Here is a 19793-nt window from a genome sequence, read left to right on the forward strand (position 1 = left end):
AGTATCAACTTCTGTATCAACTTTCTGCTTCTTGCAGCTTTCCCTGGCCCCGTGGTGGGTTATTTAGCAGCCACACTCAGGGTGTGTTGTTACAATAAATCATATAAAAGGTGGGGCGTTGAAAAACCGAGGTTTGACTGTATTTTTAAAATGTTACCATTTTATAATACTTTGTTTTTTTATTCATGCATTAGAATAATTTGCTGTGGTGTCTGATGTTAAGACTATAAAATGGAAAAGTGATGAAGACCATAGTGATGTTTCCCCACTGAGCAGGAGTCACATGGCCCCAATTAGCGGATAATTAGCGCTTCTGCTCCCCCACATCATGTCAGTGCATGATGATGCCTCGCTGCCTCCAGAGGGGTCTGCACTCGGTCTGGACTTGTGAATGGTGCGAAGGAGGAGGAGGGAGGAAGAGGAGGAGGTCCATAGCCAAGCAGCCCACAGCTGGAGGAGCGCACCGAGCCAGAAGCACTACAGTGCTGCTGCCGATGGAGCAGCAGCAGCGGAGGAGGAGGGGGAAGAAGAAGCTCACCTCACACCTCTGAGCTCCTCCACCAGGCGTGGGACACACCTCACCGTCCAGACCAACCTGAGACGTGAGACCACCAGGATGGATGCTGCACTGGTGCTTCTTGTCCTCCTGCTGCATGGATGTCATCTGCCTCCAGTAAGTATTACTTTACTGTACTGTACTGTACCTCTGATCTGATCGAGTATCTGCTAAGTTAAAGTTTAAGAGGTGGTGGGATAGTTCATCACCTTGCTCAAGAGCACTTGCAGAGTGGTCAGGAAGGGAGCAACTCTTCAGCGTCTCATTAAACCTTCAACATTTCATTTCATTTTTTAGATCTACACCTTATACATATCTGATGGTAGGCACCATAAAGTCTGCATTCACATTTAAGATCAGCGCTGCTTCCATAACACGACGCAGTGCAGCTGTACACCCCTGCAAAGGCCAGCCACAATCATAAACACTTGGTTAAGCAAGAGCGCAGACATCAGCCGACATTTGTCACCCCCAAAAAATCAATAGGTGAACCACTACAGTCTAGATGTTAATTGCCCATCCAGCACACTGACAACCTGGTCTCGGAGCCAAAGGAACAGGAAGTAATCAGACTCATCAGAGTACGACTCAGTTCCAGAATACAGTTCATAACAACTTTTATTGGGGTTCAAAGTTGACTAAACAAAGTAAAGGAAGGGAAAACTAAAGTAAAAAAAAAAATCCCGAAACTTTTCCTGAAAAATACGAACATTTTTCCCAGAAATTAGCCTTCTTTTCTTTTTATTTTCCATAAAATGTTCCATATTTCTCATGCAAGGGTGGACAGGCACTGGATGCTTCATCTATAAATTCTTTATAGAATTTTCTTTTTTTTTTTGTATTTTTATTATATATATATATTTTTTAATTTTTTTAATTTTAATTTTTTTTAATTTTATTTTATTTTTCAACAAAAACCCCTCTTATTTTTTTGCTGTCTACTGTCACCATTGTTACCTCCACTACCGGCTTTTTATTGTCGTGAAAGTTAACTATTGACGGCAAACTATTGAAACATGCGTGTTGATATAGGTATGCTCCAACGAGGTAGCATGATTTTTTGGGGGGGGACAAAACTGTGGAGCTACGTGTTTTTCATTGGATCACAATGAGGAAGCTTAATGTGCATGTTTGTAGGAACGTTATCGCTCATTAGGGGTTATGGTTTAATACGTTTCATACATGCATACGACTTACACTGAAATGCTTTATGTTCCAATTCACAGTTCTAAAGTCCGAAAAGGAGTCGAAAGAAGCAACGCTTTAAGGGTGTCGCGAAACAAGATAGTGAAAAAATATGAGAACATATTGCAAAATATATTATATTATTTCTTCTACATTCTAATTTCTTCGTGTACTGTATGCGAGCTGCCCCGCCTCCACCGACCGCGACAAAAAGACGGGTCTCACTCCATTCTTATGGTTGTTCAATGGAACAAACGCGGCACATGGTCCACTTCTTTATTGTATGATCCATTTAGTCCTCGTGCCCATGAGGCATTCTCTTCTGGACGAGGACTCTTGTCACGCCTTTGCGACGCCCCTGCCCGTTATGATTGATGATTAATCTGGCGGGCATGGAGGGGCGGAGTAAAATGTCATTAATGAGGGTTTTTGTTGCGTCACATGATTGTAAGATGCTTACGAAACGTGTGCTTCCCATCACGCTCACGGCTTTGGCAGCCTGTCAGGGAAAGCTCTTCTTCCCAGGCAGGATGGACCGAGCAGGGGTATTCTCGCATATGCGGCCCACCCCGGAGAGCTTAAAGATCCCACACACGTCATTTGTTGACATATTTCAGCGCCTCTTATAGGACCTGCAGCCGTGTCTTAACAATAACACGGCCTGACACGTTGCATCAATACGTCCAGCCAGGAAGTGTGCTGCTGAGATAGACGGGATGGCGGGGAGTCGTTTCGAAAGTGCATGTTAGCATTAGCGCTTTACGATGCGGATATTTTCTCACTGTTTGTCATCCAAACATTGTACTTTCCACTCCAGATGGCACTGCTTTTCTTAGCGTCCGCCCCGGTTAGCATGTTTTTCACTTCATGTCTTGTGGCCTTATTAATACACTGCAGTCCAACTGTGTTCTTAATGTATTTTTTATCGGAAAATCTTCTTCTAAAAAGAGGCCTGCTTGAGAAACATTATTGATATTATTTCCTATGGGAAAGATTGGTTCCACTGTAATATTCTGACTGCATTGCTTGCTTTTATTGAAGCAGGCTCAAGTACTTACCCCTCGGAATGAAATTGCCAAGGAGGCTTCCTACACAAAGACTTTTCCCTTGAATAACAATAGATTGATATAACGCTGTAATAACACCATTTGATCTGTCACTGATGGCGAGGCAAAGCTGTGCTGGATATCGCCCAAATCGACATCTGTGCTCCTGCACTGGAAGCCTTTCATCGATGTCAGGAGGCAGGCCGACAACGTAGATTTGTAACAAACACTTAACGGTAGTTCCACGACAAGGGGGAGGGGGGGCCGGGTCCACTGATACTTATCTTGTCCTCACAGCGAGGGGACGACGTACGGGCGGCTTTTATGCAGTCAGCCAATGGTGGCGTCCAAATGACCGCTGCACTGACGAGCTCGCAATAAGTGACGCCACATATTGATGTGATGATTTACCGTACGTGCTGCTCGCCGAGTTCCATCCATCATGTGCACACTTGAACGCTTCCCCAGGAGACTTTACAGGCAAAAAGTTCATACTGGCATTCAAGTTGAGCGCCAGTGGGAAAGTTATTAGTATATGTACTACTATATCTCGGAGTAGTCATCTTCCTGCCTCCAGGCAACAAGGATCTTTCACCTTTAAGACAAAATGTTTCTCCTTCTGGAAGTCCATGATGGATGTGTCCCTGGTGGTGGCCTCAATAGCTATTGCTCGGCGTAGGGGGGGATGAGCGTCCTCCATAATGGTAACACCCGATCCTGCCATTTGTGGCCATTCTTTCCCTGGAATGAGAACATCTCTCCCCCAAAGATGGTCTTATTCCACGTGAAGGGTGGCTACTAGCAGGCTGTTGTGCCAACATTCTATTTTTATGTCACTTAGGTCACTCACCAGCCACGCCTGGCGGCAACAACAACCCCCCGCCAGAGACACAAATGGGGAGACTCCACGCTTTAAATTCAGAACTAAGGGGTCCAGTTGCCTCCATTAGTATGCTCCATATTATTTTTACATTCCTCCCTCTCCCTGAGGCGTTTGAGTTGAGAGAACTAGTCTCTCCCTGAGGCGTTTGAGTGGAGAGACCTAGTCTCTCCCTGAGGCGTTTGAGTGGAGAGACCTAGTCTCTCCCTGAGGCGTTTAAGTGAAGAGACCCTGAGGCGTTTGAGTTGAGAGACCTATTATCTCCCTGAGGCGTTTGAGCGGAGAGACCTAGTCTCTCCCTGAGGCGTTTGAGTGGAGAGACCTAGTCTCTCCCTGAGGCGTTTGAGTGGAGAGACCTAGTCTCTCCCTGAGGCGTTTAAGTGAAGAGACCCTGAGGCGTTTGAGTTGAGAGACCTATTATCTCCCTGAGGCGTTTGAGCGGAGAGACCTAGTCTCTCCCTGAGGCGTTTAAGTGAAGAGACCCTGAGGCGTTTGAGTTGAGAGACCTATTATCTCCCTGAGGCGTTTGAGCGGAGAGACCTAGTCTCTCCCTGAGGCGTTTGAGCGGAGAGACCTAGTCTCTCCCTGAGGCGCTTGAGCGGAGAGACCTAGTCTCTCCCTGAGGCGTTTGAGTGGAGAGACCTAGTCTTTCCCTGAGGCGTTTAAGTGAAGAGACCCTGAGGCGTTTGAGTTGAGAGACCTATTATCTCCCTGAGGCGTTTGAGCGGAGAGACCTAGTCTCTCCCTGAGGCGTTTGAGCGGAGAGACCTAGTCTCTCCCTGAGGCGTTTGAGCGGAGAGACCTAGTCTCTCCCTGAGGCGTTTAAGTGAAGAGACCCTGAGGCGTTTGAGTTGAGAGACCTATTATCTCCCTGAGGCGTTTGAGCGGAGAGACCTAGTCTCTCCCTGAGGCGTTTAAGTGAAGAGACCCTGAGGCGTTTGAGTTGAGAGACCTATTATCTCCCTGAGGCGTTTGAGCGGAGAGACCTAGTCTTTCCCTGAGGCGTTTAAGTGAAGAGACCCTGAGGCGTTTGAGTTGAGAGACCTATTATCTCCCTGAGGCGTTTGAGCGGAGAGACCTAGTCTCTCCCTGAGGCGTTTGAGCGGAGAGACCTAGTCTCTTCCTGAGGCGCTTGAGCGGAGAGACCTAGTCTCTCCCTGAGGCGCTTGAGCGGAGAGACCTAGTCTCTCCCTGAGGCGCTTGAGCGGAGAGACCTAGTCTTTCCCTGAGGCGTTTAAGTGAAGAGACCCTGAGGCGTTTGAGCGGAGAGACCTATTATCTCCCTGAGGCGTTTGAGCGGAGAGACCTAGTCTCTCCCTGAGGCGTTTGAGCGGAGAGACCTAGTCTCTCCCTGAGGCGTTTGAGCGGAGAGACCTAGTCTCTCCCTGAGGCGTTTGAGCGGAGAGACCTAGTCTCTCCCTGAGGCGTTTGAGCGGAGAGACCTAGTCTCTCCCTGAGGCGTTTGAGCGGAGAGACCTAGTCTCTCCCTGAGGCGTTTGAGTTGAGAGACCTAATCTCTCCCTGATGACAGTTCACCCTACCTTATGTCGAAGGGAAAGCCCAAGAACTCATCTTGTCCTTTGGGTCACTACCGCACGGGTAAAGTGAGAGCAGGCTGATCCTCTTGTTGATCTCACGTCTCATCCTTCCTTCACTCTTGAGCAAACCCCCGAGGGACTTCAATGTGATGTTTAAATGTATGTTTCTAAATTGCTGCTCTGTATTACATATAAAGAAAAAACAGCACCCTGTGCCCCTGTTGTCGAGGCGATTGAGTTCTACCATCACCCTGGTTGGGATCTTGCTCTATGAAGATTTTGTATTTTTCTATGAATTATTCAATTTTTCCTAACTTTTTTATTTGAATACAAAAAGAAACAGATTTTTTTCTTCCAGTAACCAAAGAAATAGGTCAGCTTTCTTACTAATACTTTTGCTAGTGCATTTCTTTTGTAGCCAATTCTGTTCAGTTCCGCAGTCACATCTTCTCCAACTTCCTGGTTGTCCTCATTCTTTCATCCGGGCATAAATCCCAAGCCTTTTCTTCCCCATTTTGGGAAATGTCCTTCAAATCTCCAGTCATCAATCACACACGCAGTCTCTTTTGTTTTGCTGTGGTCCACCCCCCCACGTCGCCCCCATCTTTATGTGCTGCATCAACACGGACACAAATGAAAGTGTGTGCTTTCACTAATGAATTGGACTCTCAGGACAAGGACCAAGCCACTGCACGTGTTCCATTATTGGATGTTATTCAACACCATCGCTTGTAAACTCTCCTCATTGTCCCCCCCCCCTTATTTTTCACGCTTTGCTGTTGTTGTCCATCAGTGCCGCCGCTCTTGTTTGCTATTATAGTCACTCGACGGGCTGCATTGTCCTGAAATGTTATGTTTTACCACTTTGTGTTTAGTCTTGAGTGAAAAGCCCCTCTAGGCTTGCTCGTCGCATGCTCGCTGATACCGAGACCCGGTCAGGCGAATAAGCTAAATACGTCTATTCATGCAGCATTTCTTTATTACATTCAATATTTTCATAAACACAATGTAATGCGACCGTGGCCTGTCCTTCTCAACGAGCAGCGGGTGCTCACCCCTCCCACTTTTCCTCCTAGAGCAGTCACTGGCGTCTTTGGGACTTGGGAAAAAAAAGATAAAAAGAAGAATGTAATTTGTATTTCCTAGCATTTATTTTGCCATTCATGTTTTTTGTCTATTTACATGCACACAGAAATAGATTGGAGCCCTGTGTGTGTAGTATAGCACCCCTACAGCCCTACTTATGTATGTATGTGTTAGTGTTGTAGATCACCTATCAAGACTTTTGTGTGAGCCTCCACTCTGAGGGATATTTGAGTCTCTCTCACTTCATTGGCTTGCGTGGTTCTCATGCTAGGTCACCACGAGGTCTGACCATCTACTCTGATCTCCCCTGCCAGCATCCAAGCTGGCCACTTGATGAACAGTTCATCCTCTCGTCTCCAGGTCATCGTGTGTGTGTGCATGTTGAGAGTGTCATGGCGACCTGGTGGGTGAATGACACAGAGGTATTTTGTGCGGCCGTGTTGAACGTCTCTGTGCCAGGCGGAGAGGCGGCTAATAATGCGTCGAGATGTGGCGCCGCGCAGGTGATAAGAGCGTCCTGTTTTTTTTTTTTTTTTTTGTCCAGCTCACACGGTACATCGCCATTCTGGCACATGAGCATGCTGCTGCGCCTCCATCTTTTTTTTGTCCTGCCTCGTCAAGATGTCAGTTCCTGCAAGGTGCTGTCACGTCTGACAAGGAGGTCATGCCGCCTGCGGAGGAAATGCACTGGTTATTTATGGTGCATGTTATTACATTTTTTGTGTGGTTTGGACCTGAGTTCTTGTACAAAAAGTACTCATTTGAACGCAACTTCAAGGCACCGTGCTGAAATGATGCACTAATTCCAGGCGGTTTCCAAACATGGTGTTGACTAAGTCTGGAACCATTTTTGGTAACCCGAGCATGTGTTTAAAACAAAGTCTGAATGTTAACGGAGTCCTTTCTCCTTTGCCTTTTCCAGGTGCTATCCCTGCAGATGTGCGACGTGATGAGCGAGATCGAGCTGGAGCGGGAACGCTGCGAGAACATCACATCGGGGAATGTCACTTCAGGTGTGGAAAGTCCAAAATGTCAGCTTTTTTTTGCACACATACTGGTGTGTAATGGTACGCCGCCGTCACCGTTTGGTCACGGTTGTGTACAATTTGCAAACAAAATGGTTTTGATTAATTTTTAAATGAAGAACCAGGTAATACAATACTCTTCTGATCTAAAAATACTCAAAACAAATTCATTGTCAAATGACTGAAAATGGTCATCAAATTAATCACAGTTTTCAGTTGAGTTGTGGACTTCTATAGAGCAGCTCCACACAATAACCCGCACGGAAAGCTTTCTAAATCTTCCAGAATCTGCACCTATTCCAGCTGTATTTCCTTGGATTCCCAATATAATTTATTCCACCCACGGCCCGCCTGCATTCAGAACCACCGCCATACATGTTGGTGGAAGATATTCCATTCCGAGCATTGGCGCTGACATAAAAGCTCCCCCATCTCACTTTTGTAAATGTGCAAATGACACCTACGTATCTGGCACACTTTGCACTCACCTTTAATCAGTTAATGACTCAATCAGTGGTTGCTTCAGGCTGATGAATGCTAATTAGCACGATATTTGGGACAATTATACTCCTCTCATTACTTTGGGTGAGAATTTTGCGAGAGGAAAGTCGTCAGGTGACCGCCATGTTCCATTCTGCGGCCCCAGAAAGCCCGAATGCTTCGTAAATGCAAAGCTCCGATCCACTCGGCGCCACTCAGGCAAGACGTGGAAGTCTATTTATAAGCGCTGGCCGTGAACATATGGCGCGTCACCCTAAAAGCAGACACGACTAATTCACTTAAGAGCGTCGGGGATGTAACCTCAGACGGCAGCTTCCACTTCCTTCCCCGTCCAGGAAGCAGATAAACGACGTGGACAAATGAAGGTCATTGCGGAGATAAGGCGGCGTCTTGTCCGTACGGACGCAAGGATGTTGATGCATGATGTGATGCATGTTATTAAAAGGGCAGGACGGGTGGGGTGGAGCACACTTAAATCAGCAGACCTGTCAGTCACTCTGTTGCCACGGTTACACACACGCAAAATTGTTATCGTCGTACTACATTGTACAGGTTTCTCATATTTTGGTTGCACTTTTAGCGACGTGAGACATAGCGGAATCAAGAACAAGAACCGTGTCATTCTGTGTGGTTCATGTCATGTGATGTGTGTAGACGCATCTCGCCATGTCTGTGGCCTCCAGCGCGCGAGTGACGTTACGGTGACCTTACGTTGTGGTTGGGCAGGTTGCCAAGGCATGTGGGACATCGTGGCCTGCTGGCCCTCGGCCGGCGTGGGGGAAGTGGTGACTATAACGTGTCCCGCCTACTTCAGCTACTTCAGCGACCAGCACAAAGGTAAACACTTCCCACTTCCATCAGCGTGGCCGCCATCTTCTATCATACGTTTTAGTCTCTTTAACTCTGCTCCTGCCGCATCTCCCTGTCCTGTCTCTGTATTTTTGGCCAAAACATACACAGGAAATAGTCTTAAAGGTACGGTATTTGTTTTTCAGTAATGATGATGCTTTTAAAAGAAAGCAAACAAGCAAACATTTGACTGTGAAGGTGTTACTTTGGCAAGTAGGACTTTCTAATTCTTCTTTAAGCAACCCCCCCCCTTACTGATCCAGGTTGCTGTGAGAAGCATGCAGCATTTTTACAGGAAGCAACAAAGAGATGAGACGTGTAAACTCCGTGGAAGATTACAGCATGAGTTCATAAAAACAATCCAGCGCCGCGCTTCATCCTTTTAATCTTCAACAAGCAGACTGGAAGGGAGTTGGGCTGAGGAAGATAAATGGAAAGCTAAATTCGAAAGTTATTTACAAAACCATATCCAGTATATTACCCAGGACCCCCGAGCGTTGGTGACGCTGCAGTCTGGACTCCGGGCCACGAGTCGGCAAGCCGACATGAATCAAGATATCGATATGTGAGGAACGTCTGATTCGAAGTGTTTTGCTAGCATTCAGCTTCTTGGTAATCAATCCCTGCAAAAGAAGCACAACTAAACCACCTCCATGTTTTGGGTCTTAATTGCTCTCTTCAAAGAATCCCTCCTTGACTTGACGTTCCACCATCCCACCCGTCACCTTTTCCCTGCCTCTCGTGGATGATAAGTTCAGGTGCAGTTATCACCGCGCTCGCCAGGAGATGACCAGTACGATAATCAGTAGCTTCCTGCCTCAGGGACGTCGCATCGTGTGAAAATTCAGTGTCCATCGCAGGCGGCCGCCTCGGACGCTAACGTGCTGTCATTTCTCCTTCCGTACGACGTGCCATCAATCACGGCTTCCTCGCTTGACAAATGGTAATCTTTGGAGATTGCAGGGTATTTTTCATCCAATTTATCCTTCCGTACAGTCCGAGACCCAGGTTGGGACAAATAATCCCTTTCACCGTTCACACAGAAATACCACTTCTTTTCTTCTCTGACGCTCCCAGAACTCTACTCATGAGTTCAGATACTTTCAGACGGAATAGCCATGTGTCGTTATAGAGAGGAGGCATTTATTCATGCAGAGAGGAAGCTACAGTGACCATAATTACAACTAAACGTGTTTTTAACTGGGGGGGAATTCATTTGTATCAGTGACCAATGCATCTGTAATTGAAGCAGGGCGTCTATTGGAGCAGGGCGTCCATCTTGGGATGGCGTCACATTTATTTGAAGAAGGTGTTGTGTTGGCGAAACGATGGTAAAGGTACTTTTAGCTATCTAGCAGTCTATTTCAGGGTAGGCATTTATTTGACACTCTGGAGATAAACTAAACTGGGGGTGTGTTTGTTTGTTTGTTTGAAGTAAGGGGTTTACCAGAGAGGAGGCTTTGGTTTGCATTAATGTTTGTATTTTTGCTGAGCTATGAAAGGTCATCACACCAAACCTATTGCCAACTATTTGAGGTGAGGCTCTTATTTGTCACTGTGAAGTGTTAATTGAGTCCCGGCGTTTACCACGTTTACCAGAGTCGGTACGCTATTCGAGGATGCATGATTTATAATTTATTTACTTTTCCGTCTTACATTTACTTTGCTCGTGTTTGGGCGGAGTCATGTTAATGTAATCACTTCCAGCTGTCTGTCTGTTTGAGGTGTGGCATTTATTTCATTGGACAAATGCTTGTGATGCTAGTAGTCACATGTCTTGTCCGGAAGCAGGTAACCTCTCCAAGACGTGCACGGCAGACGGCTGGACCGAGATGCACCCGGTGGACATCGCCTTGAACTGCGGCTACAACGTCAACAGCACCAGCGACGACGTAAGTAAACGCCTCGTCTGTCTTCATTCTTCCTGGCGTCCCAGCAGGAGGCCTCCAAACGGGAAGCGTCCTTTTGGTTTCGCTTGCACGGCGGATGGCGGCTGTTAGACGTCTCGTCAGGAAATCGCTTTGAGGTGTTTGCTGCGTTTGCTGTGTGCGCCGCTTTCCTCACAAGGAGCTCAAACACGCGGGAAATGTTTCAACCTGCATGGCAACATTCAAGCTGAGATTTAGAATATCATGTTGGGGCTGCCGGGGGGGGGGGGGGGTCCATCACTAGCATAGTCTTGCCATGACAAAATTCGAGACACTAAATGTCCCTATCGTTATCGTTATGATGCGTTCCAGGCAAATTGTTTTGAGGCTATTTAATAGGATGTGTGAGTCAAGAACGAGTCGTTCAAATTTCAGGTCAAGTTTTTTCATGAAATTGGGACTCACTGGTTCTCGTCTGAGTTAACTCGTCCACTTACTCACATCTTGACATCTCGACATCTTGACTTTCACTGATTCACGGGTACTTGACAAAGACTCCAGTTTGACCGACTCATGGGTACACAACAACGACTCGTCAGCTGTTTGCTGTGCTTGTGCTCCATGACGACTCACCTGAGTGAATCGGGTACACGGAACTCAGAACTGGAAGTAGTAAAAGGAATGTAGGAATGTTATTAAGCCCCAATATCCAGGTGCGGAATAAAGCTGACCTGAGATGTTTATGTTCCCGAGTGTATTCCTGCAGCACACAGTATTCCGGCCCATCTTGTCCATATCGAGTCAAATGTTGGGAGGGAATCGAGTGCACTGCAGGGGTGTAAAAGCTTCCTCTCAGTATGCAGCATCCCTGCTGAGGCTCTTTAAAAAGCAGTCAGCATCCCGTCTCAGCATGCTTGATACGAGCGGCCTCGTAATCACATTTCCTCTCGTGCTGTGAGAACGCCACGTAGAAAACCTCAGTGAAATGTTGCTACTGCATATTTTCTCATCAGCGTGGGCGTCCTAATGTTTTTGTCCGCAGGGCAAGTTTTTTTGGCAAGTGAAGATCGGCTACACCATCGGCCACAGCGTCTCCCTCATCTCCCTCACCACCGCCATCGCCATCCTCTGCATCTTCAGGTATGACGCAACACCGGACACCAGTAGCATACTTCACGCTTCATCGTCTTTAAGGCGGCCGTGAACTTTAGCATTTTGCAATGATGACGGATGGCGGATGGCGGATGGCGGAGCGACACGTCCACTTCCGCTACCGATGTCATCTGCAGCAGCGCGGGAATGAGCGGCTTAGCCAAACGACAACACCAGAAAGCCATTTCTTCAAAAAGCAAAGCCGTCAATCAAGCTTTCAGCATCTTTGGAGATGAAACGCTGATGTGATGATGGGATGGAATACAAAGCCAACCCCGTGGCATCAGCCTCCGTTTAGATTCCCGTCTATACATTAATAATCGGCAAAGCTGGTACAGCAGGGTCCCACTTTTCATGGGGGTCAGGCTCCAAGACCCCCCCCCCACGCCATTAAAAGTTAATCTTAGTTTAGATAAAAAGATGATTCTTTCCAATGAGAGTCCATGTGATCAACTAATAAACCATACAAACTACTTCACATCCATTCATTTTCTATGCCGCTTATCCTTGCTGGGGTATGCTGGAGCCTATCCCAGCCGTCTTCGATGAGAGGCAGGGTCCACCCTGGACTGGTGGCCAGCCAATCCCAGGGCACATATAGACAAATCCCCACCCTACATTCATCCCTATGGACAATTTGGGATGTTTTTGGGATGGGGAGGAGAAAAGCCAGGAGAACATGCAGACTCCACACAGAGATGTGTGGCCTGCACGCTAACCACTAACCACTTCATATTTCTTAATTATTGTCTGTATTTTTATTGCGCCCATTTTTCCCATTCATGACATGAATATGATTTCAATCGATGAAATGTCAGCAGACGTTATCGACGTTTCATCCAATATCCCTCTCATAAAAGATAACCATGTTATATCTAACATGGGATGCACGTTCTCTTGTCCGGTATATTTATTTATTGAACGCATCATCGGAATTGTATAGCTAATTTAGCAGGATATGAAATAAAGTGGCGGCACGGTGGACAAGTGGTTAGTGCGCAGACCTCACAGCTAGGAGACCAGGGTTCAATTCCACCCTCGGCCATCTCTGTGTGGAGTTTGCATGTTCTCCCCGTGCATGCGTGGGTTTTCTCCGGGTACTCCGGTTTCCTTCCACATTCCAAAAACATGCTAGGTTAATTAGCCACTCCAAATTGGTATGAATGTGAGTGTGAATGGTGTACCCCGCCTCTCGCCCGAAGACAGCTGGGATAGGCTCCAGCACCCCCGCGACCCTCATGAGGAAAAGCGGTAGAAAATGAATGAATGAAATAAAGTGAAGCTTCAGGTGACTTTGGGTGGACGTGATAGGACGTTCCAAGTGGTCCTCCGCTGAGCACACATCCTCTCTCCAGCACACTTCATCTTGTGTGGGTGGGGCCTGAGGGAGCCTGAGAAAATTACTTTTCTGACTTCCATTTCATTGTGGTTCCGACCTGTCCTTCCTAGAAGTCGGCCCCCGCCACGGAAGAAGACATCATCCCTGCTCTAAATGTGAACACCTGGGAGGTTGATTTCCTCCCAAAGTCGGCGTGAAGCGGAGCCAAGTAGAATGATCGGACCAGAGGGGGGGGGCAGCTTGGCAGGATGTGAGGAATGTTTGCAGAAAGTCCCAAGTGTCCATGTCGTACCCGAGGAGCTTGATCACACGCCCGTGTAATCCCGCCTCATCCTTTGTGGCGTCCAATTAGACTTGGGCCTTTCCCCCCGCTGAGGCCTTCAAGCCGGTGCAAACATCAGACGTCCGTCAATGGGAAGCCGTGCCTGGTTGCTCATGCATTTTAAAGCCTTCCCAGAACGTCAGTCATTCCAAGTTGTCTCTGAATTAGATGCTCGTCCAGCCTGCGGTCGCGCTGAGCTAATAACGGCGAGGACGCAGGACAGCGAGGACAAATTGAAATGCTTGTGAGCATCTCCTTGTCTCCCAGGAAGCTGCACTGCACCAGGAACTACATCCATATGCATCTGTTTGTCTCCTTCATCCTGAAGGCCATCGCCGTCTTCATCAAGGATGTCGTCCTCTACGAGGTCGGCGAGGTGGACAACTGCTCGTCGGGCTCGGTGAGTACACCCGTGATAGAAGTCTGTTGTTTTAGTGCAGAGCAACCACACGGAAGGGGGTGGGGGTCGTGTAGCCAGGACTAACGAGGTCACCATGGGAGGTGGGAACAAGAACACACATGGAGAATCAAACCAGAATCTGAAACTTATCCAAAGTTAGAAAAAAATGGATTGGACCATCAGAACTTAGCATATGCTAACGGCAATGCTGTCACGGTCGCCATCGATGGTCCTTCGCTCCAAGAGCATCAAAGCTTCTGTTACATATCGTCTTGGAAGTCGCCCCCCCCCATGACTGACAGCCGCCCTTTTTAGAAGACTTTGGGCTCATTTGTATGCATCAGACCAGCAGAAGGCTCCGTCCGCCCATCTGGCTTCGTTTGCGTCCCCTCGACATGCCGAGTGGGAATCCTCATGATCCTCAGCGCCAGATGCCTTTACACACACACACACACACACACACACATATGCATGCTTAATTGGAAACTAATTAGCCAAATGTTTACTGTCCCACAAGGTGCTCTTTTAATTCTTGACTTTGTGGTGTTTACAAACGGCTAAAAGTTTGATTGACATGTATGGAGGTGTCCCGTGTTGGTTCTGGTTCTCAAAGGGCATGGGTCTTTATTTGGCTGCACAAACCAATTTATACCTATTAGTACCCGTTTGTGTAGCGCATATCACATGAATATAAACAATAATTCATCTTGCTCACTTTCCCCTTATATAATACCATTACAACTTTTTGTTTATTATTAATGATCATATAAAAATACTACATGACTGCATTTAAGACTGAATATATTATTATTAAAATGAAATATAATTGACTGCAACTCACTACAACAGTTATATGTAATACTGCTTCAACTCTTCATAATAATAATAATATTCATTAGAATAGAAAAATACTAAGACTGGAAATATTTTTACTGTTAAAATAACAAATAATTTACTTCATTGATATTTGTTATTGAAATATTTATTATGCTAATAAAAAAAAAGCAGAGGTCGTCAGCGTGTGCATTGCAAAGTCAAATGTTTGTAGACACGTGGTCATCTTCTAGGATGAGAACGTGTCTCCAAAGCTTTGACTGGTGTACTGGTGTCCATGCCATGGCCCATACAAAGACTCATGGTCCTAATGGTACTACTGGTTCTACTGGTACTACTATCCACGTGCTGTGGATGATGCGTGCAGGTGGGCTGCAAGGCGGTGATGGTGTTCTTCCAGTATGGCGTCATGGCCAGCTTCTTCTGGCTGCTGGTGGAAGGCCTCTACCTCCACGCCCTGCTGGCCGTCTCCTTCTTCTCGGAGAGGAAGTACTTCTGGGCGTACATTCTCATCGGCTGGGGTGAGGACGTCCGTCACGTCCTCTGGTTGGGTGCACGCTAAATCACGTCTCGTTTCCGTCTCGCATGTTGTCTCCTAGGGGGGCCGGCCATCTTCATCACGGCTTGGAGCGTTGCCAAAGCCTACTATAACGATATCGGGTGAGACAACCGCTGCTGCTTTTCTGTGACCTGTGTGTGTGTGTGTGTGTGTTGCGTTCACGGTCGTTTCCTGTTTGGGCAGCTGCTGGGACATCATCGAGACCACCGACGTCTTCTGGTGGATCATCAAAACCCCCATCCTGGCATCCATCCTGGTAGGTGCACCAGCCGTCATGGCACTGTGCTCTACAACGCGGACATGAGCATCTCTGCTGTTGCCATAGCGACCCTGCATCACCTGCTTTGGCAGTCCGCAGTGATGTTTTCATGTCAAAGGTGTTAAAGCGACAGCACCTGCTGTCTCCTCCAGGAGAAGCTCCACTCCTTATTGGGGGCGTGTTGCTCCACCCCTAAACACACCTTTAGACAAATAGAAGCCCCCCCACCCCGTATAAACACCTTACTTCAAATAAACATGCACCAATCACGGCTGCAGGACTCCACTTGTTGCTAGGCAGGATTCGTAGGGCTCGATACAAACTGCCCCAATTTTGTTTGCTTGTATACCCCCATTTAGCAAGTTCATGCTCTGTATTATATATAAAGTACGTATCGGTAAGTGAATATATAATGTACTAATAAACTACATTCTATTCTTATTACTGTAATAATAATATGAACGATTCCTTAAAGGAAAGTTCCACTCCAAAAGTGCAGGGGGGGCCGAGCCAAAGAATGCGTCTGCATCTTATTTAAACGTCTGCTACGTGCTGGAAGGGTCGGCGTGACCCCGCTGGGAGGCGTTGTCGGTAATGGCTGTCATTTTTGGACTCTTCGTCTTTTGTGCTGCGGCAGGTTGTCAGTCCGCTTCGTGCCCGACATTTTGCAAACGACACTTTCCTCTTCCTCAGGAGTCTGAAGATGATGTCGTGTTTTTTCCCTCCTCTTGGAGGAAGCGGAATAGTTGGCATGGAGGCTGGGTGTTTAATCGTTAGCCAAATATTATGATTGGCGGTTATGGAAGACATGTGGTTTGCGACTAAAGCGCCGCAATCAAACGCATCTGGTCTTCTTCAAACGCGTCTTCTGTAGGCCGGGTCTACGGAAGCGTCCCAAACCGAGTTCTGTGCTTCTGTCCTCCGCAGATGAACTTCATCCTCTTCATCTGCATCATCCGAATACTTCGCCAGAAGATCACCTGCCCGGACATCGGGAGGAACGAGTCCAACCAGTACTCGTAAGTGGAATGTGGGACACATGTCCCAATACTTATGTACACAAATGGTGTCCAAAGTGCGGCCCGGCGGCCATTGATGTACTGCACTTTGTGTTTTTTTGGTAAAATGATGTACTATTGGGTATGACAGGAAAACGTTACGATGAGCTGGCTCTGATAAGGCGGCCATGATTGACAAGCAGTCAGCATCCTTTATCGCTTCCTCTTCCCGCTCCAGGAGGCTGGCCAAGTCCACGCTGCTCCTGATTCCTCTCTTCGGGATCAACTTCATCGTGTTTGCATTCATCCCCGAGCAAGTCAAGACGGAGCTCAGGCTCGTCTTCGATTTGATTCTGGGCTCCTTTCAGGTACGGATTGTTTGCCGCTCTTCGCTCTTTTTAGCCTTTTTAGCTTTCCAATGCTGCGTTTTCTTCCATCTTCAAATTGGAACGCTTGATGTTGCGTTCAGGTTGCACACGTGATGAGCATTTCGACTTCATTTATCACGCTCCATAAAGGCCGATGGTTTCGTTTTTAACACGTTTTTAACGTCATGTTCATGGTCCAATAAAGCGACTCCATACAAAGACGTAACGAGCCGCTTGGACCAGATGACCAGGGTGCCTTTGTTTCCTCCTGCAGGGCTTTGTGGTGGCCGTGCTCTACTGCTTCCTCAACGGAGAGGTGGGTGCCTCTTTACACTTCCTGTGTGCGATATTTCTATTATTATTATGACTATTACTATTATTATTCATTCATTTTCTACCGCTTTTCCTCACGAGGGTTGCAGGGGGTGCTGGAGCCTATCCCAGCCGTCTTTGGGAGAGAGGCGGGGTACACCCTGGACTGGTCGCCAGCCAATCACAGGGCACATATAGACAAACAACCATTCACACTCACATTCTGTCATTATTATTATTATTATTATTATTATTATGAAGCAGCATAGTGACAGTAAATATACTAATATTTACTAATATACTAATAAAATAATGATTGAAATCATTTCAGAAATCATTATCATAACTAAGTCATTTAAAAACAATGGGGGGACATTTATCATTACCAAATGTTTTTAATTACTTTACATACCATAGCATTATTATTATTATTATTATTAATAAGCAGCATAGTGACACTAAATATACTAATATAATTGTTTAAAGAATCGATCTTTCCCCAAATGGTGTCACAACATGAATGAAAAAGTTAGACTAGGACTAACTTTATGTTGTTGTGTCAGCAGCCAGACACGTGAAAAGGAATCTCGAATACGATTGGCCGATCTTCTGCAGTGCAAGTCTAGCCCGCCTTTTTCTTCCCACCAACGCAAGTCAAGACTTTTCCTCGCAATTAGTGCTGGCATCACACAATTGGCCACGCCGGGGAGAACATCATCTTCCCGCCCGCCCGGCTGCAGGAAAGAAAGACAAACGGGGAAAAAAGTTATCTTGTCAAATTGCTGAGGCGGCAGAAGCCGACGTCGCTTCCACTTTCATCCGTCACGACGTCAAAGTAGCGTTTGGCTGACTTGCAATCTTCTCCTTTTTAGGCGGCTGTCTGTCACCAGACGCCCAAATTCTCTTCTCTTTCATGTAAAAAGGCAAAGGGAAACGTATCCCCGTTCAAATCCCACACTGCCAACCCGCGCGGTCGCAGGAAGAATCAGACCCAAAAAAAACCGCATGCACTCCAACTCGGATCGATAGAAAGGGTCACACGCAGGAGCAGGAGCGCTCCTAATCCGTGAGCACCCTAGTCCGGCCCCCCCTGCAGGTCACCCCACTGATGCCCGTTGCGCTCCCCACGTGCAGGTGCAGGGCGAGATGAAGAGGAAGTGGCGGCGTTGGCACCTGCAGCGCTACATGGGCGGCGAAGGCAAATACCAGCAGCCGTCCATCGGCAGCAGCAACAACTTCAGCACGCAGATCAGCATGCTGACGCGCTGCAGCCCCAAAACGCGACGCGCGTCCTCCTCCGGCCACGACGACCTGTCCTGCATTTGAACTCCTCCTTCTTCACCGCCATTTCACCATCAACATCTCCGCTCCCTCATTCTCCTTTCTTTCTGCTGCTTCACTTTGCGTTCCAGCTCCTGGCAAGCCAGTGTGTCCAAAGTGGAGCCCGGGGGCCTTTTACGGCACACGGCTTGCCAAACCAAACCTCGCCAGAAAATGAGTTAATATGAGCTAGCTAACAATCACTGGGACGTATATGTTTCGACTACGTAAGTCTTAACCATTAGTGTTTAGTCCGCCAAGCCATGCGGCTATGCTAACAGCAGCCTACATTTTAGCTTTGTGTTATTGCTTTTGCTCCAATGCTTGTTTTGCTATTTTTGCTGCTGTTGTTTGTCACTTTTACAAATACTGTATTTCATTTTGGTTCATAACGCCGTGATTTTATTCACAGAATATTTGGACTTTATTTTAGTAATAACCAAACTTTATTCTTTGTTTTGTTACTTATTTGGCAGAAATTATATTAGTTTTATAACTTTATGCTTGTAGATATTTTAATAAGTTACATCGTTTTGTAAATATTCTGACTTTATTCTAATATTTCTACTTTATTTTTGTGGTTTTTGTTGTGTTCTTGTTTCATTGTGTCAAGTTTCCGCTAATGGCCCTCGGGCCGCACTTTGGAAAGCCCTGGCATATTTTGGACCCCCAGGTATTTGAGGCTTCATGTTGTCGGACGCTCAGCCGCCTCCACAAAGTGAAAGAAACTACCTCAAGAACGAAAGAAGGACCAATTGGACATCTTTCAAACATTTCACCCTGTTGCCAGGCAGAATTGCTGGCAAAAAAAACAAATATATGTCATGTGACCAGGATGGAATGTACAGTAAATATTGCGGCAACACGGGATGGTGTCTGTCGCTGTTGGTTGTTGCTATTCGACTGGATGTTGTGTATCAAGTACTTGACATTTGTGTGTAATACTGCTGTACCGGATGTGTATTCTCAGTGTGATGGTTTTTCATATTAAAAATGTCAGGAAACTCATCTTGACACAGACTGCCCCCCCCCCCCCCCGCCCACCCAAATGTTCACCTTCCCATGCATTTGTTTATTTGACCAATCTTTTGGTCTTTTATTTGTATTTTTATTGATATGTTTATTTTTAATTTCTTCTCTTTGCCTCACAAGGCCCCAAAATATTTATTTGGGGTTCCTTTTTGGGGTACATTTTTTTATAAATACTTTACTAGTTTACCTTATTGGTTTACTATTAAAATATAGTATGTACTTATTTGATTTATAAAAATATTCATTTTTATATATGAATTTTATTAATTATTTTATCCAAAAAATCTTTCTTTTTAAAATGAATTACTTTTTTGTGTTTTTTGTCACATATATATTTATTTGATGTATAAAATGTATGAATTAT

The 19793-nt window shown here is 46.4% G+C and overlaps 1 protein-coding gene across 3 annotated transcripts; it reads left to right on the forward strand.

Moving 5' to 3' along the window:
- Positions 1–438: 438 nt before the first annotated feature.
- Positions 439–19405, forward strand: vipr1b (vasoactive intestinal peptide receptor 1b). Of its 3 annotated transcripts, none has more exons than XM_058060509.2 (13): positions 439–673; positions 7214–7304; positions 8544–8654; positions 10455–10558; positions 11577–11674; positions 13615–13747; positions 14949–15102; positions 15181–15241; positions 15324–15396; positions 16327–16418; positions 16636–16765; positions 17040–17081; positions 18212–19405. In XM_058060509.2, the coding sequence occupies exons 1-13, from the start codon at positions 617–619 to the stop codon at positions 18401–18403; spliced, it is 1338 nt and encodes a 445-aa protein (XP_057916492.2). In that variant the 5' UTR covers positions 439–616; the 3' UTR covers positions 18404–19405. The 3 variants fall into 3 exon arrangements, with proteins under 3 accessions (XP_057916492.2, XP_057916493.2, XP_057916494.2); XM_058060510.2 differs by having other exon boundaries at positions 10458–10558; XM_058060511.2 differs by lacking the exon at positions 17040–17081.
- The last annotated feature ends 388 nt before the right edge of the window (positions 19406–19793 follow it).

This window comes from Doryrhamphus excisus, linkage group LG7 (assembly GCF_037039965.1).
Source record: "Doryrhamphus excisus strain RoL-2023G ecotype Guam linkage group LG7, RoL_Dexc_Guam_v1.1, whole genome shotgun sequence".
Taxonomy (NCBI): domain Eukaryota; kingdom Metazoa; phylum Chordata; class Actinopteri; order Syngnathiformes; family Syngnathidae; genus Doryrhamphus; species Doryrhamphus excisus.

What these genes read in the sequence shown, in the direction of transcription:
- vipr1b (XM_058060509.2), top strand. Translation starts at nt 617, where the DNA reads ATGGATGCTGCACTGGTGCTTCTTGTCCTCCTGCTGCATGGATGTCAT. An exon ending in ACAACTGCTCGTCGGGCTCG is followed by an intron (nt 13,748 to 14,948) that starts GTGAGTACACCC and finishes TGATGCGTGCAG; the next exon opens with GTGGGCTGCAAGGCGGTGAT. An exon ending in GCCTACTATAACGATATCGG is followed by an intron (nt 15,242 to 15,323) that starts GTGAGACAACCG and finishes CTGTTTGGGCAG; the next exon opens with CTGCTGGGACATCATCGAGA.